This window comes from Vanellus vanellus (assembly GCF_965231255.1).
Source record: "Vanellus vanellus genome assembly, chromosome: Z".
NCBI classification, from domain to species: Eukaryota; Metazoa; Chordata; class Aves; order Charadriiformes; family Charadriidae; genus Vanellus; species Vanellus vanellus.
Genome location: NC_138908.1, coordinates 78,674,422 through 78,692,670, shown reverse-complemented (window position 1 = coordinate 78,692,670; position 18,249 = coordinate 78,674,422). Strand labels below are relative to the sequence as shown.

The 18,249-nt window shown below is 44.0% G+C and overlaps 2 protein-coding genes across 7 annotated transcripts in view; one reads left to right on the top strand and one right to left on the bottom strand.

Annotated features, from left to right (window-relative positions):
- Window positions 1-2,056, bottom strand: part of FAM219A (family with sequence similarity 219 member A) — a gene marked incomplete at its 3' end in the record, with an annotated part of 90,802 nt that extends 88,746 nt beyond the window's left edge. For 4 of the 6 annotated variants that reach the window (XM_082497651.1, XM_082497652.1, XM_082497654.1 and 1 more), the window contains exon 1: window positions 1,876-2,056. In XM_082497651.1, coding sequence (XP_082353777.1) covers window positions 1,876-1,935 — 60 coding nt within the window. In that variant the 5' untranslated portion in view covers window positions 1,936-2,056. The remainder of the gene's footprint in view (window positions 1-1,875) is intronic. The other 2 variants (XM_082497653.1, XM_082497656.1) reach the window with 1 other exon arrangement.
- Window positions 2,057-2,451: 395 nt separating this feature from the next.
- The window catches only part of DNAI1 (dynein axonemal intermediate chain 1), a gene marked incomplete at both ends in the record, with an annotated part of 159,602 nt that continues 143,804 nt past the window's right edge, over window positions 2,452-18,249 (top strand). The window contains 4 exons of the mRNA XM_082497836.1: window positions 2,452-2,484; window positions 14,725-14,793; window positions 16,642-16,740; window positions 17,648-17,728. Of these exons, the coding sequence (XP_082353962.1) occupies window positions 2,452-2,484; window positions 14,725-14,793; window positions 16,642-16,740; window positions 17,648-17,728 (282 nt within the window). The remainder of the gene's footprint in view (window positions 2,485-14,724; window positions 14,794-16,641; window positions 16,741-17,647; window positions 17,729-18,249) is intronic.

Sequence of the window (18,249 nt, the reverse complement as noted above, 5' to 3'; positions counted from 1 at the left end):
TTTTCACAATTTGTCAATACTCCTACCATAAGAAAAGTGTTTTTCTTGCCACTGAGGGGTAATTGGAGTTTGTGGACCTTCACAGAGAGTCTTTCTGTTCACAAGGCAATTATTGTGTTCTCAACTTTTCACAAACACTAGCTGCAACAAGAAATCAAGGATTGGCATATCAACTCTAAATAATGTACAGTTTGATACACTGAAAATCTCAGTAGTATCTTCAGTGCTAACATGAACCTGCCAATAACCTACCCTCATCTGCTGACAAAAGCATCTGTGCAAGTATTTCATTAAAGTTCTGTCCACCTCTCCAAACATTTAATATCCCCGTCTCACACAGTCAGATGCTGAGATGCAATTTGCTTACTCCAGGTGCTAAAGGGATTCAACATCTTGAGTGAGTCAGCCTGTTATCCAGCTTTCACTTTAATGCCAAGGTGAACTGTATTTCAACAGGTCCCAGGTTACACATAACAACACACCTTCAGGCTGAGCGTGAGGCAGACAGAAGGAAGGGAGATGAACACAAAAGGAAACCTTTCGACGATAGGAAACAGAAGTGGACAAACACATTCAAGAGTCCTGTGGCACAACACATACACAAACAAGCCTGCAGCATCAATGCAAAGCAGGTACATGCTCATAAGAAGTCTTGGACTGCTTGGTGATGATCTAGTGTCTCCCATGGCTGCCAGCCAGCTGGCCTTCCTTTCTAAGAGTCATTTCAGAAGCTATCAAAAGCTAGGGACCACTCTACCTGCCTATTTATGCAGCCGCAAAGTCCCATGAGCCTGTACACTTCCTTCTCTGCAAAGATTCCCCAGGGTCCCATGTAGTAGTGTAACCATTATGTCAACCTCTTCAGAGCTCATTAATTGAGTATAATTGTGTCTATGAAATGAAAAAACATCCTGATACAAAAAACACATGCCCTAGTACGAGGAAGGGCAGGGGGGTGGGGGGCAAACTCTCACAGATTGCTTTATTTTTATATATAAAGGATTTTATGGGAACAAAACTAATTTGACAGAGATGTTTATTTGCCAAACACCTGGACTCTCCACACGATGAGCATCTAACAGCAGCTTTGCACTGAGAGCGATGGCTGTAAAACCAGCCAGGGAGAAAGTCCCGCAGCTCCGCACCACACGTATTTCACACTCATCCCGTCCCTGGGGAGCATCGCTCCCTGCAGCCCCCAAACCGGACTGCGCACGAACACTGCCCAATTCCTCCTCCAGTTCTCACGTATTTTGTAAAAGTCAACTAAAGACCCACCGGTTCTCAGCGCCTCCAGCTGCTCTGGCTGCCCATCCTTCCCCGGCCGGGTTCCCCCGGTCTCACCGCCGCTTCCCACCCCCTCCCCCGGGGCACTCCCGTGCCCGGTGCTGGAGCCCACCGACCTAGGCGGCGGGAAACACCCGTCCCATGCTCCAGCCAAGCCGGGATGCTCCGGGCCGAGGTTTCCACCCAGGCGGGAGCGGAGCCGCTGCCGCCCGCCCCCGCCCTCCCCGCGGGCGGCTCCTGCCGTTGCTACCGACGGCGCCCGAAGAGATGCCGGGGGAAGAAGAGGCGGAGGAGTGGGGGGCGGACAGGACAGAAGGGTCGGGCGAGCAGCCGTGACCAGGGGCGCCCCCGAGATGACACAGCAGCAGCCGCCGCCGCCGGGCACGGCCCCGGGACCCGGCGGGGATGGCGGCGGCGGCGCTGAGGGGACGGCCGTTACATAACGGCGGGCGGGCGGCGCGCGGGCCCGACCTCAGCCCCGCCACCCCCGCAGCCCCGCCACCCCTCCCCCGCTCTGCTCCGCCCCCCAGACCCCCGGTGAGGCGGCGGCTCCCGGGGACAGCGCGGCCCCGCCCGCCCGCCCCTCACCAGCGGCTGCATCTCGGCGCGCACGGCGGGCACCTGGAACCGGTCTATCTCCTCCATCATGGTGGCGGCGGGGCTGGGGCGCGGCAGGCGAGAGGGAGGGAAGAAAGGCGGGCAGGCGGGCGCGGGGAGGCTCCTCAAGCGCCGAAGGACGACACCGACACCACTGCCGCCCGCCGCGGCTGCTGCCTCATCGCCGCCGCCGCTCGCCGCCGAGGTGACTCAGCCGCGCCGCTTCCGGGTCCGGCCGCCTCCCCGCCCCTTCATTGCATATTCATGAAGGGGGCGGAGCCACTGTCAATAATTGTGGTGCCCGGATGCTCAGTTCCCCGCGGTTCCCCTCGCCCCCCCTCCCTGCCGCGGCTGGAACGTACCATTCAATCCCTCGGGGGGAGAGGGGGCACTTGGCGGGGGGTGGAATAGTCAGGGCCGACTGCGTTCTGCGGCCGGATTGGCCGCGCGCCACTTCCGGCGCGTTGCCATGGTTGCCGCTGTCAACTTCCGGTTGGCAGTTGGCGGGGAGGGCGCGGGGCTGTTTTGAGGAGCAGTCGGTGGCGGGGAGGCGTTGTGGCAGCCGCCATGCCAGCCAAGGCGGTCGACAGGCAACGGCAGGTAAGGGCCTGTCCCGAACGGGCATCGTAGCAGGGCTGTGTGACAGCGCCGTGGTGACGTCACCCCCAGGTGGCGTCACTGCAGCTCCTCGTGCAGCGGGAGGCGGCGGTTGACACGAGGGAACGTCGCTGTGTGGTCCCGCTCTGGCTTTGCTGCCCCCAGCTCTGAGTGGGTGTCACTGGTGTGACACCAGGCCCGCGATGCCATTACCATTCCCAGTGCCACCATACGTTACATCACCATGCATAGCACAACTCGTTTCCCTGCAGAGTCAGACACTGGGGCTTGGTACAGCCCATCTTGGCACTGCTTGCTGCATGGTTACGTCATGTTGCATCACTCTGTCCCTGCACTAAAGTATGTCATCACCCTGCCAGTGACACCCTGCATGTTCTGTGGCACCTCTGTGCGTTGCTGTCCTGTTCTGTCAAGCCAGCATGTCCCAAAGCTGCAGCAGCCCCACACTGTTTCACTCTACTGTTGCAAACCTGGGAGACTATACAGGTTCTCAGGCATCATTATGTCATACCATTTTGTCACTGTTACAATGTATGATGCTCCCCTTCCAGGGCAGATTTAATGCACTTGAGGTGTCCCGTCTGCCAGAGAATCTTTCAGGGACAATGAGCAGACAGGTTGAAATCCCTGTTTTGAAATAGTTTTAAAAATTCTTTCAATTATACCTAGCTGTAAATTTTATCACTTTCCTTTTATTTTACTATTTGGTCTTCTCTCAGTTCATGCAATGAAATGAGGTCATCTATTAACTTTCATGGCGCTAACCCTACTCTGGGAGCAGGAGTGTGGGTGGATGTGTTTGTGGGACCCCACAGTCTGCCTTCAGGCTCTGCGTGGGCATGTCTGCATGCATCCCTTTGCAGGATGAAGGGCTCAGTCAGATTCATTCCTGGATGTGTTACTGACTATCAAAGTGTTTGATTTAAAAGCAGGAGATGACCTGGCTGATAAAACCCTTTTCATAGCAGGTTTAGGTCAATTCCAGTGTATTTGATCTTTGGGATGAAGACAATCCTCAGTGGTCTGTGAGGGGGTCCAGACAGCAGGAGCTCTTCCAATGAGGGAACAGCAACCCTTGCTGAGCATCTGATCCCCCTCTAGTTACCCAAGGGTGATTCATTTGGACTGTGGTTTATCCACACTAGGGCTTTATGGACTCAGTACTGGGAGACTTCTGAATCCTGGCTAGTAAACCCTGCTAAGTGTGAGCTGACTCTGCAGAGCCCTATCAGATCTCCCTGCTCCTGCAACCGAGGGCTAGAGTCCAAAATCCAGAAGTACTGAAATGGTTACTCATAGGCCTGAGGTCTTTGGGAGCCACCTGCAGGTTTCTGCGCAAGTGGTAGGAGGGCTTCTGGGCTTTAGAGCAAGCAAGAGTAAGACAGAGGTTCACTGTGACATTCCTAATCCTTCTATTAATAAGTGCTAGTAATCATCAAGTTATAAAGGGCTTTATGAAGTTTGCAAAGGGCACAAATTCAGAATGAAAACCCACATCCAGTCCTAGATAATGAAGACGTTTGTGGTAAAACTGCAAAGCCCATTAATAATGACACAAACTAAACCTGGGATGAAATGCTTGCTCTGAATTTGAGTTTCTTTTATTTTTAGAATTTCCGCATAAATATTTTCAAACATTTTCAGTAGCCATTATCTCAAATATTCTGAAATGGACAGGCTTTAGTTCACATGTTATTTGAAAAACTTAATTAACGTGCTGTAAAGGCACTGATTTTATTTTAAAGCTCTTGAAACATCATAAACTGTTTAAACTCTTAGGGGTTTTGGCTTTTCACATAACTTTCATTACAGTAACTTAAAATACAGTAATTTTAACTTTCCTATACTTGCCTTGAGCTTGTTAAATCTAATTGCTGTTTCATGTCCCTTTATCTACTAGTATATTCTAATGGAAGAATTGTGGGGCTCTGGAGTCTAGAGGCTTTGCCTCGTTTTCCCTTACTCAAAATATAGCCCATATCCCAGTGGCTTTGGGAGTCCAGGGAGTGGAAAGCTGTGCCTCTGCACTACTTACTACCTGATCAGGGCCTGATGATTGGTATTTACTGAGCCCTTATGGCCACTATAAAATTAATAGGTGAGTCAAGGCCTAGATCCCAGTTCTTGACAAGAAAATCCCAAAGTGAGTAGTGCTCCTGCACTTCTCCCTCATACACATTCCTCCCCTTTGCCCGTGTTTGTAGTGAGGCAGGAAACAAGCCTGTTACTTGCCAGTGAGGCTGGTTTTTCTGCTGAGTATCACTTCCGTAGGCTTTCCATCCTTGTCTCTTTCATTGCAAATTTTCTTCTAGCACTGTGCTCTTTTCATCTGTCCTTGTGCCTTTCATTCCTCTGATTCCTATGTATTGCTTTGTTCTGCTCTGCCTCCTAAGTTTTTTGTTGCTGACAGCTTTCCCTTTGAAAATTTTCTTCCTGGGATTGTTCTCAAAGCTGAGATAGTTACCTGAACACTGTCAAGTCCTTCCCTTTTACTGTGTGTCACTTCTAGCCCCTCCTCTGCTTTCATGGCCGTGTGTTCTTCCAAGTGCTTTGCGATCAATTATTCTTCTTCTTTTCCCTTACAGGTGCTGGTTTCCTGCCCTTCTTCCGTGCCTGTCTTATATCTGCTTTCTCCTGTGACATCAATTATTTCTTGCTTTATTTCACTCTTTTTGTCTTTATTCAGGTGACTTTAGCCTCCACTTCAATCTCCAGCCACCTAATGTCTTTTTCCTTTTCTTGGAAAGAAATGTCCCATATTCCTGGGTGAAAATATGTCAAAAGCCAGTTGGCCATCAGAAATAAAGGCTGTGGCCTTCCAGATGAATCATTTGACTTTATCTGAGCCTTAATTAGAAACATGTTTAGGCACTTGTATGTTTGCGTACATTAATAAGAAACTTTTTTCAGTGTACAAAGTCTGTTAAAACAATTGGGTGTGCATGGATCTTTGTGTTTCCGATGCAGCTTTGTAAATAAATAAAACTTATTTATACTCGGTGCTTTGATAAATTCCTTCCTTTCAGGTCTGAAATGTGTTATGCACAATTGAGCTCCACAGCATTTTGGGAAGATGTAGACTTATGGAAAGGCATAAGCCAACATCCCTGCATCAGACTGAAGGGAATGGAAGAATTAGATTCTCAGCTTCTCTGAAAATGAGGTCTTGAGTATGAGAAACAGGACATTCAGAAGTGTAGGATGCTTTAAAAACACTGACCTGTGTGGTGTTTTCACAGACATGCAGAAAGTTGTTGATAGGGCAGGGAACAGCACCCCATTCACCTGGTGTCAGTCCTGGGTGAAAGAAAGTGGTCATCAATTTTGAGATTGTTTTTTTAAACATGGTGATCAGGTATGCTGTTGGGGGTGTTGGTTCCAGATTTCCGTGTCTTTGCTTTGTGGCTCAAGGAAAAGCCTTGTGTGAGCAGTGGAGAGTACCCTGTGCTGCTGCGTACCTCTGTGGCTGAACCCACCCTAAGGAGAAGCAAGATTTGGTTTCTTAACTGACCTGGAACGCATTTCTTTGCATTTACAGTGTGCAAAACCAGCCTGGCTGCTCTTATCACTTAGGATTAACCTCCCTGTCAGCAACAGGTCACTTAGATAGTGTGAAAGAAAGCATCTGAATTTGGACAGAGGGGCATTTCTCGTTACACTTGACTTGTGATCTTGCACCCGGAATCACGGAATCACGGAGTTTCAGAGTTGGAAGGGACCTCTAGAGATCATCTAGTCCAAATCCCCTGCTAAAGCAGGATTGCCCAGAGCACATTACTCAGGACTGCATCCAGGCGGGTCTTGAAAATCTCCAGAGAAGGGGACTCCACAACCTGCCTGGGCAGCCTGTGCCAGTGCTCTGTCACCCGAACCGTAAAGAAGTTTTTCCGTGTATTTGAACGGAACTTCCTATGTTCTAACTTGTGCCCATTGCCCCTCGTCCTGTCACTGGGAACCATTGAAAAGAGCCTGGCTCCATCCTCCCACCCTTTAGATACTTGTAAGCATTAATAAGGTCTCCCCTCAGCCTTCTCCAGGCTAAAGAGTCCCATCTCTCTCAGCCTTTCCTCATAAGGGAGATGTTCCAATCCCTTAATCACCTTAGTTGCCCTTCGCTGAACTCGATCCAGCAGTTCCCTGTCCCTCTTGAACTGGGGAGCCCAAAACTGGACACAGTATTCCAGTTGTGGCCTCACCAGTGCAGAGTAGAGGGAGAGAATGACCTCCTTCCACCTACTGGCCACACTCTTCCCTAAGCAGCCCAGGATTCCATTGGCCTTTTTGGCAACAAGGGCACATTGCTGGGCCATGGATAATTTACTGTCTGCAGGGCAGGCTAGAAGTCACTTGGCTTCCTTTGGCTTTGTTTTCATTTTGTGCTTCTCTGCTCCTTGTGCTGAGCAGTGGTTTATTATGGAGACTGCTAATATTCAAACCAAGAATAAAAAACTAGCAGGAAATTATTAAATGGTTTTACAGAAGTGTCAAGCTTAGCTCTTATTATGCCTCTCCCTCTTCCCCTTAGAATCCTACAAGCAGCTGTGTTCTTTTTTTTTTTTTTTTCCGATTATGTGTTAACCTCTGTGCTGTGCTCCAGAGGAAGCGGGAATGATAATGTCTCTGCTCAGGAAGATGAAGTAAACTTAGCAGGAGCATTCTGTGATTACTCAGCCTTGTAGCCTGATTGTCTTATGGTGACAGCTAGCATGGGGAGCATAAAGGCTGCAGAAGTGTCTCTTTAATGATATTTAAAAAAAAAATAGCCTGGGTTTGTCATTGCCCTGATGAGTGTTTCATTAATATCTAATCGATTTTCAGCCCGTGGAAAATTTGCTTAATATGAACTGACACTTCAGCTTTGCAGAGTAATCAACCTGCGTCATCCCTGCCTCTTGAGTTTTCTGGTATTTTAGGCTGGATCTGCAAATCCAGATCTTCTCAAGCCCACCTTGTGCTTTAAGCATAAGGAGAAATTTCACATTACTCAAGGAGTTATTTTATAGTGAGTGGTGTGGCTCCTCACCTTCCAGTGACCAGTTGCAAGAGCTAGTTTAATCTGACAGTTTAGGAGAAGGATGTACCACTTAGCAAACGCTGTAGTGAGGAACCTCATCCTGGATGGCTGACAGCACACTTGGTAGCATCATTGCATCTCCTACTTGATTAGTCAGGGCAGGCCTTGGATCTGAATGTGAGGGATGGACGCATTTTTTTCCTGAAGGATTTCTGCAGTCATGAATTCAGGATTTAATCCAGTTCTTAAATGAATGCTTGCTCTTGAGAGTAAATCTCTGCTTCCTAGGACATCAAAATGATTTATTTACCATCAGCAATTCCACAGACAAGTCAGAGGTTTTCTGCAGCAGGGGCTGAAATAGTTGAAAAGTAGAGCTATAGAAAATAGCTGTAAAAAACAAACCAGGCATGATTGTTCCAGGACTTGGAAAAAGCTTCAGAGCTTTTGCTATTCAATCAAGAAGGCAAGTACTGATAGTCCTGTCTATTTTGTATGAATTCAGTTTGTGAGTCTCAGATAAGCAATTAGTGGCTGTCACATTGCTAACAAAAAAAGAGAGTAGTAATCACTGTGGATAGAGTAAGCAAGAAGGACAAAACTTGAACGGATGGTTGACTATGATTCCTTATTTTCCACATTTCAGGACAAGCTGGAAACATGTTACTAGGGTCCTCAGGGCAAAACTTCCACTAGACATTGCATCTCTGTGGTGCTTGCCCTCCCATTACATGTTTCTGGGATGCAGAAATAGATAGCTCTTCCTAAATGCCAGCCCGGTAGTGCCTTTTTCATTTGCAGCAATGTCCTTTGGAAAGAAGCCATTAGTTTCTTATTTTAATTTTCCCATTTTATAACTAAAAAAAAAAAAAAAAATTTAGAGGAATTTCATTTGGAGACAACCCAAACATCCTACCCAAAAATGCAATTAGAAATGCTTGTTGGATAGGTCAGCAACAGGAAAACTTCCTGCTGAAGAACTTGATTTTGCAGCTATTTGCATCTCTTGATGGCTTGTCTGCATTAGGGGGAGCTGTGGCAAGGGAAAGAAAAATTAAACGGCATTTAAAGCACCACTTTTCAGCTGTTTCTTCTCTTCATATGTATTATCGTGTTGGATTACTGTATCTTGGCTGTAGTGAATTTGTTTTGTACTATAGTCAATGTCTGGCCTGTGCAGGAATTTCTAGGTGTTGCTATCATAAACACATCCAGGAAAAAAAGTCCGGAAAAGAAGTCACTTGAGTTTTCTATATCCTTAATTTAAGTACTATGACTGTTATGGGCTTCTAATGTCTTTTCACTGTGGAAACGACAATAATCTGTTCATTTATTTAATCTAAGATGGTCATCACAGTAAAACATGTTTAGCATGCATAAATTCTCACTCTGCTATTTTCGCTGTAGCAGTGGAGCACCTCCAAGGGCGGTCAGAGTTATGATGGTGACCTGGAGATGAGAAACTCCTTATGACTCTTTAATGCCTCCTGCCCATTCCTTAGTTCCCTAGCAACAATGTCTCTTTTTTCCTAATATAAATTCCTCATAATTATTCAGACTCATTTTCTTCTTTGTTGTTGTTGTTGTTATTATTATTCATAGTAGCACCATTTATTAGGAAGATTTAGGAAGACTGTTGATTCTGTAGCAAGACCATCTTCAGTTTACATAAAATTTACTAAAATGTAACTTTGGATTCAGATGTTCTTTGCTAGATGTCTGACTTAGGCTATACATTAAAAAAAAAAAAAGAAAGACACTGGCTGCTGAACAATATAAATTACTGAAAACAAAATCGGTTCTGTTTTACCTCAAACCAGGACACTAAAATACTAGTAGCAACTTGTTGTCTGTTGTCTGTGCTTGTAAGCCTGAGAGAGCTTAAGTGAGGCAGGGAACCTACAATAAACAAAGTATGTCATTATGGAATTAAGCTGTGTATCATAATGCCTGTGCCCAATGGGATGAATTGAAGGTTGCCCCAGCAACCTCAGTTCTCGCATTTTCTAACTTCTGAATGCTTCTCTTTGAGATGCTAATAATAGTCTGTTAACTCATAACTTTTTTTTCTGTAGCTAATTGTGTAACAGCAAAAATGTGCTTGAATTTTAGAGATGTGTATGAAGGCCAGTCGTTGTGAGCATCTTGCTAGTGAATAAACAATCATCATATTGATTCACAGTTATAGTTTATTTTTTATTTGTATTGTGGATGAATTTGTGACCTCTTTCCTGTTGTTCAAACACTGTGAGATGTGGAACAAAGAAATAGGTGTCAGAGCAAAAGGATTACATCTTAAATAATAGTTTGAGGATTACACATTGATACAGTAAGAAGAAAAATGAGGAAGAAATGGCCATCATTCTGAGCTGTAGTGGCAGGACGCCAGCTACCTTGGTGCTATTCAGGGAGATCTTATTGCGGCCTTCCAGTACCTAAAGGGGGCCTACAGCAGAGCTGGGGAAGGACTTTTTACTAGGGCATGTAGTGACAGGACAAGGGGGAATGGCTTTAAATTGGAAGAGGGCAGGTTTAGATTAAACATTAGGAAGAAATTTTTCACTTTGAGGGTGGTGAGGCACTGGAACAGGGTGCCCAGAGAGGTTGTTGAGGTCCCATCCCTGGAGGTGTTCAAGGCCAGGCTGGACGTGGCCTTGGGCAACCTGGTGTAGTGGGAGGTGTCCCTGCCTATGGCAGGGGGGTTGGAACTCGATGATCTTCAAGGTCCCTTCCAACCTAAACCATTATATGATTCTATGATTCTGTTGAAGACTCTTTACTGCTAATGTGGCAGAGAGGAGTTTCAAGGAAAGGTATGAAGAAGGACAGCATGCTGGCTTTGGAAAGATTTACAGGGAGCAGGAACTTGCAAAAGAAATAGCATGAGGACAAAGCACAGATACACCAATAAAAAGGAATGTCAGGACTGCCTTTTTCAGCAAGTGGCGCAGCAGTAGACTTTATATTATCTGATTAGGAGGTGATGTAGAAGATTTTGTATTCTTGACTGACCCGTAGTTGCTCCCCACCTTGCTTCTTGTAATAGTTTTAAACACATCTATTAGTTTTGATAAGTGTTGCCTAGTGCTAAAATTGCAAAAATACTAGGATCTCATTTCTTCATGTTTATGTCACCTTCCAACTGGATTCCAACAGTTTTAGGTACTTCGGGATGAACCTTCCACAGCTTAGGCTGCAGTAGTGCGTCCCTGCAGGAATAATGCTTGCATGCCAAAGGCTGCCTTCTGCTTTTTATACTGAATTCTGTAGAGTATTGAGTCAAGCACAGTTGCAGTCTTTACCTTCACTGGCCAGAGTCCAGGATATCCAACAACCAAGATACTCAACATTTATTGTTGTTGAAGTAGGTCTCTGTGCTGTGAGGGATGGTTTGTCCAGGCAGGAGACGAGAGTTTTGCGGAAGGACCCTGGAATAAGCTAAGGATCAACACCTTCCTAGACCCTACTACCACCTGCCAGAGAAACCTGAGCTCATGTGCTCCAGGTATGGCTGTCCTGTCTTTGTGGAGCACATGTGGAAGAAAGCCCAGGGCCTACACTGGTCAGTGTGTGCTGTCTCCCATCTTCCCTCTTCAGGTTTAACATGCTTTTAGAGTGGGCTGTGTCTGTACTGTGCAGCACTTGGCCAAGGATCTGTGTGATAGCCAAGTAGCCCTAAGGCATAGTTGTTCAAGTTTGAAGGGATTGGCTGAAGTTTTTTTAGTTCAAAATGCCAGAGATAGTAAGTGCAATTTTATAACTGTCTTACCAGTCATGTTCTTGCTCCCTGCTGTGGGGAGCTACTTTGCTTAGTTCCCAGGGAGCCCTGAAGCAACCTGCCTCAGTCAGGCAGTGGGATCTGACAGTAAAGTGGGAGTGAGGCAAATGGAGAAGGGTGGTAAATCCCACCAGCTGATGCAATGAGACCACTCCTGTGAACACCTGTCCCAGTCATATGCAACTGGATATGGTACTCTCAGCTACCCTTTGATAAACGGTAAAAACATGCATGGAATAAAAATTAAGACTTTCAGATCCTGGTTCTTTTTTTTTTAAATAGTCTGTAAACTTCATTACACACAAAATCTTGTTTATGGGCAAAGATTGGACATACCTTATATATGTATAAAACTAAGAATTTAATGTTAGTGTGACTGAAAGCTTAGTCTAAACATTATCGTCAGTCCAGATGTAATTTTTACAGAAAATAAGAAGTACTTCCATGCAAAAAAAAAAAAAAAATTACTACTAATAATATTGCAGTTAAAATTGTTGCCTGCAAGCCTCACAGTTTCTACCCCTTTTCTGTTATTGTGCTCACCCTTCTTCTGGTCTTCTGGATCCCAAGGCTGATGACTTCCTTTTGCTGTTGGTGGTGGTGTTGGCGGGGATGTTATGGCAAGTTGTCGGCATCTGGGGTCCTTCATTGGGAAGGATAAGATGTCCATGTTGATGGTTTCTTCTTCACTCTAGGACCCACTTGGAATTTCTTTTATATGTCACCTAACACACTTTCACATGTTTTTCTTTTTCATTAGTCTAGTGTTCCATGTTACATTTGATGTTACTGTATACGATGTTTTTAAGTGTGCTAGATACTATTATTTTGTTTTCTTTGTTACCCCTAAACCCAGCTTTGTCTAGTTTCCCTTTCTGCAGATCTGCATTTCTCTAACCAACCAGTGGTGAGATGCTTACAGCTGCGGGGTTTCCGATGTCAAGCCTGCACCCCATCTGTTGTCATCACCTGCCTGTAGTCCGCTATGTCACATCCTGGGTCTCCTCAGGGATTCTCTGTCATACCAGACCTGTACTATATCATTAAGTTACAGTTGTAAAACCATGATAGTACCATACAAAGACAAAAGAAATAAAGCAAATCAGCCATAGGCCCTGGTTGATTAGAAAAATTGCTCATGCTCTACCCTACAAACCTTTTATGGTGTGGGGAGCAGGGCAGGGTTTGTGCTGCTTCCCTCCAGTGCATTCTAACGCTAGCTGTTCTTCAGTGTCACTTTTGGATTTTAATACAGTTGCAGGTATTTATTCACAGGTGGCTTTTTGGATTATGTAATTGAAATCTGTGCAACTGCCAAAACCAATTACCCTCAGATTGCCTTGTCAATGCCTTTGCTGCTGGATAAATGCTTTTATAAACTCATTTACAAAGAACAATAGTAAGTAGGCTCTGTTTCATGTTTAAAATTAAGAGTTTGATTTTGATTTGGATCTGAATAAAATCTGCTCTGAAAATCAGTTTTAAATTTTGTTGCTTAAATCACATCTGATTCACAGGTAGCATGGTCCTTGTGGGATAGGATGCTCTGTTGCCCATTGCCAAGCAATCACATGGGGGAGACATGCCAGCTGTGTAATCCAGTGATCTCAGTAGTGGTTGTGGCGCCGGGGCTCCTAGGCAATCTGGTCTGCTCTGCTACCTGCCTACTGTGGGATTATAAAGGAAATGTCATAACTCTGAGTGACAACAATTTCTATTTCAAAGTGAGACGTATTTTCTAAGCACAGAAATATATTGGTCTGCTCATTTTTCATCACTTGTAATATGTTTCTTCTGGAATAAAAATAATCCTTGAAGCCTTGTTAGTAACAGCAGTTTTATGCAGCTTAGCTTGTACAAAAAGAAGCAACACTGAAAATTGCAGCCTCACATCTCTGCTACAGCTTGTTCTCTGAAAGTGTTTCTATTCTGTATTCTCATTGTCATGTCTTAACAAGTAATGGAGCTTTAGTAACAAGGCTTGGGGATACTGGGTCAAAGTCATTATGGCTGTTTAATTGTTTAATACCTAGAAAACAGATGGTAGAAGTGAATATTTCATTTTCATAATGAAGGGGAATCATGAGAGGAGTCTGTGAATCTCTGTAGATTCGTGCTCCTTAAGGTGTTCATTAAAGGTGTGGAAAAGGGGATGAACAACAGATAATGTGATAAAGCTGAGCTTTCCAGTAGAAGAACTGGGAAAAGCAGATGAAAACAGCAAGTGGCAGACTTAAAAAGCAAGCAGCGGTTCTTTGCATTAGCATGTACTTGTACCATGGGAGTCCTTGCTGTGGAAGTTGTACATGCTAAAAATGTGCATGGATTCCAAAAAGACTCGATAAAGTTGTGGAGAAAAAAGTTCACTGATATGAAATAAAAAGGATAGCATTTCTGGTTCAAGTCCCCGTAGCAAGCTGATAGGGCATCCTGGAGAAACCTCGATAGATATCTCCTTTTGATTACTGTTGGAGAGAGATACTTGGCTAGGTGAACCTTTAATTTGGGCTGAAAGGCACGCTAATGTTATTCTAAAGAAAATCAATAAACCCATGGGAGCTTGCTCCCCCACCCCTTCACTTTCCTTTCCCCTTCTCTAGTATCCCCTTCTTCCCTGTCACAAAGTCAAACACTTTTTCCAAGTAACTGCTTTTCCCATCCCTCCCAACCAATGTTATCTGGGATAGATCCTGATACTATTCTTGCCAAGGTTTCTAATGTTGTCTCCATTGTTTGATTTATCAGCTGTCTTTCCCGCTGCCTTCAGGGTTTTGGTCCTGTCTGTCCCTCAGCGTCTTCTCAAAAGGAACCTCTTCATTTCTTCTCCCACTGTTTGTAAAGTTTTCATAACGCTTTGTCACTGGTGCCCTTCTGTTATTCCTTAACCTCTGTGTAATCATAATCTGTAAGGCTCCCTGTAAACAACTATTTTACTGTTTTCCTTAAAGCCTGTTACAAAAAAAATTCTGTGCTGTGATGTGCTCAGGGAGGTTGGCAGTGGTTAATTTCCCAGTTGCTCATCAGTGTTTTCCATGGTTTTTCAGCACTCATGGCTTTGTAGGTGTGAATCTGCTGTCCTTAGGCTCACTGTGACAAGCAAGCATTTGGGGCAAAAGCAGCCTTTCTGTGTGTTCGAGTAAGGCACTAGAACGCCATATGCATGAAATTTAGGTGTATCACAGATAGGCAGTGACAGGGATAGAGCCCAGCATTTCTTCATGCTGATAAACTGCTGTTTTGTATTACGAAAGTGACTGCCTTTCATTCAAAGTATTTACAGACATTCAAATGATTTATAGACTAGTATATTTGGCTTTTGAAACATATCAATGGAGCAAACATTAATAAGCATATTAAACTTTTATTCTATTTTGTTAAATTAGGAAACAAGGTGCTTTGAAAGTTTACATTCTATATGTTCTCTCTTCAGGGCCAAAGTAGACCTTCAGGAGGAAAGGCAGTACCAGCAAGGCCTGCTAAGGCTGTATCTAAAAAACGGGTAAGATCCACAAATCCATGAGTCTTAAAAATTGTTTTTTCCTTCTTTATCTATGAGATGCAAACAAGATTCAGTCTGAGCAATGGTTTGTTTTATGGAACTGGTGACATTCCAATTGATTTAGCAGTAAGGGGTTGCTCTAGATTTCCACTGAGAAGGGAATTACACTACCAAGTTAAAATAAAAATGGCAGATAAAACAAATGCACAATTTAGGCAAAATGCAATATGAAAAGATTAAAACAAAATATTTGGGATGTAAATTGCAAAATATAAGCTGACAGAGGCTGTGAGAAAACTGCCTGCTTGGTTTAGAAAATTCAAAACATAGCTCATATTCACTTAATTAACATAGAAATATAAGAATCAGAGAAAATTGCGTTAAGTTTTTGACTGTAAGCCTCATGATTATGTTTTTACTGTCAGGCAAATAAATGCTTAGAATACCCTTATTTAATCTACCTTCCTCTTCTTTAGCTCCATTGGCATGGATGGAAGAAGAAGAGTGTACATGCCTTCAAACAGGCATGGTGATAAACAGCTTTTCACTTTCTTAGGACAAATCACAGCCTTGTTAAATGTTCCTCTTTTGACCTTTTAAAAATAAAAAGTTATTTACTTTTAAATGGAAAACATAAATAAAAATGTTAAACCCACAACACTTTTTAACTGATTTGCTAGAGAAAACAGCCACTAAAGTAACTCGCATTGAATTGTGTATGATAAATGTCCTACAAGCAGGTGCTCATGTGGGGAGCATTAAATCACAAACAACTGTTCTGTCATCACAGTCTCTTGCGTATATCACAGCGTCTGACCTTCCTTAAAGCTTGCCTTATTTCAGCTCCCTTGGGGGAAAAAAAAAGGCTGTAGCCTGTGACTTTCCCTGAGTGCCTGGCATATACAGATTTCTCTGTTACTTTCAGCCACTGCATGTTTTTACACAGCATTGTGCTTTTTACCTTTGTGGTGTTCTGCAGATAGCAAAGCTTTACTGTGTCCAGTCTCTGTACCTGCAAGCAGCCTTCACTTACCCTCTGGACTCATCAGCAGCTCTGTATGGCTACAAAGCTTAGGAGACCTGAGAGAACTGTATTTAAAAGAATGATTGATTTATTTTGAATCAGCCCATTACACATTTCAATCTGAAGGAGAAATTTTGCCTCGAGCAGCTAAAGACTTTAATTAGCAACTTTGTGTTCTGGCAGTTTATATGTAATGACAATTAATTGAAATTCATCCCTGCAGTGATTCATTTTCCTGTTAATGATATCATATCATGACATCAACCCAAGCCCAGGACAAGGATAGCAGCTCTCTGTGTTAGGAGAATGCAGACCTGTTGGCCTTTGCAAGAAAATGGTTAACATTCCTCCAGGAGCCACATCCCTGCAGCTTTGTATCTTGAACTAATTTCTGAGTGTAGCTTATAGGATAGCACTTCAGAAGTAGTTGCAGGTCCTTGACTTGTGCCCTTGAGTAGTCCTAAAGTGTGGCTCATTTGGGTGCTATATGGTCAAAAACCCCAGAATTGCCAACTTTTAAACTGAAATTCAAGTGGGGCTACTTGAGTTTTGGTTTTGGAGTTACTCCAGTTTTGTTACAGGCCAGGAATTATCTTCAGACAGCAGCTCCTCCAACCCACTGAACTCTTGTTGGCAAGTGTAGCCATTCAACAATCTTCATATTTGGTCCTGCCATTTGGGGTTATCTGCTCTGCTCAAAGCACAGATGGGTGTGGGAATACTAGTTTCTCCTCCTTGCTCCATGCCTGCAGAAGTGCTGCTTTGGCAGGGAGCAAAACAGTTACAGTCTTGATGCACTAATGGGATTGTCATTCTTGTGCTAGGATGAAGACATCTCCACTGAAGCGGGAGAGGGCATCGATGAATGTGCAGCAGCAAAGACTCTAGTCAAACCCCCAGATCAACTGGAGCTTACTGAAGCTGTGAGTAAAACAATGCCTGTAGTTGCAATGAGATGTGTACAAAACACTATAAGCCAAAGCCTACCTCTTACCTGGTTTTTTTTGAGGAAATTCTGCAAGAGTAAAACTTCAGTACTTGCTGCAGTACAGTGTCTGCAGCATAAACTGAAATGGCTTTCAGCAGGAAAACAGGGAGAATATGCTTTAGAACAGAGTTCTGGGCTTAAGACAATGTAACTGCATGGAGTTGATTCAAGAGGGGAATGGAGACAGGGCTTCCCTCAGATAAGGAGGGCCCCAGAACCAATCCTGAGGACAGAGAGGTGTCCTACAATTTATGGCCATTTCTTCCCAGCTTGGTTCGGTAGGATTGCAGTCAGTCACCCTTCCAGCTGCAGTTGTCTCTCTTTTATCACTGCCTGGTAAAATTCTAGCGTTGCTACCTGTCCTCCAAGTAGGCCTCAAAGGGAAGCTATACATACTTCCTACTGCTCAGGAAGTGAAAACAGTTAACACCAGTACCATTTCTTATTCACAGTGGTTAATCCTGCAAGCACTGCTACAGAACTTATTGTTTACTCTATTTTTGGACAGTATATGCTTCAAGACACAGGTTGTCTTTCTTATCTGATAGAATACAGCTAGCATTTTTCAAGCTCATAGCTTAGATAAGAATTAACACAACAGGTAAAGAATTCAAGAAAACCCATTGAAATATGTTGGTAGGAAACAGGACGACTGTTCTGGATTCCAATCTGAGCTAGCTTGGCTCCAAGCACTGTTCTTGTGGAGGCATCAGCTGCACACGAGGTATCTGCAGCGAACAGAACATCATAGAACTGAGAATAAACCTGGTGATTTTTGTATGCTGTACGTTGTATTGAAGGTGGGGTTTTATTTACAATATAATTTTGTTTCCATTCCAAAGGAATTAAAAGAGGAATTTACACGCATCCTGACAGCTAATAATCCCCATGCTCCCCAGAATATCGTCAGATACAGCTTTAAAGTAAGTGTGGCATGACCTGTAAAACCAGGATGAGATTTTTTGCAATTAACTGGTTTTGTGTTTTCCTTTGATTTATAACCAGGTAAATTGTCTTTTAATGTGGGTTCACCTTATTACATATTTACTGCTAATGGTTCCTGAAGAGTTTTTGTGGAGGGTAAAACTCTAAAAGCATTGACGTACTTATTCAGAAGTAGGATATAACAATTACTCAACAAGATCTGGCAGTGAACATAATTAGTGCAGCTAATGTCAGGCGGTAACTTTTCCATTCTGTGCTGGTTAGAGGAAAAAAGGCAGTGCTTTACTCAGTCTGCAAGACCGTTATGCCTCAGTATCCTTACATCAAGATTCAGTTGTTTGAATTATAGGAGAGCTCAGAAATGTGCTGTGTAAAATCACTGTCAAGAGCTCTGTTCATGATGAGTAGGAGTGTGCAGGGGAGCATGCATCAAAGACTGCTAGGAAACATCCCAGAGTCACACCTTCATCTTTGTGTGTGCAGAGCATACACTGCATTA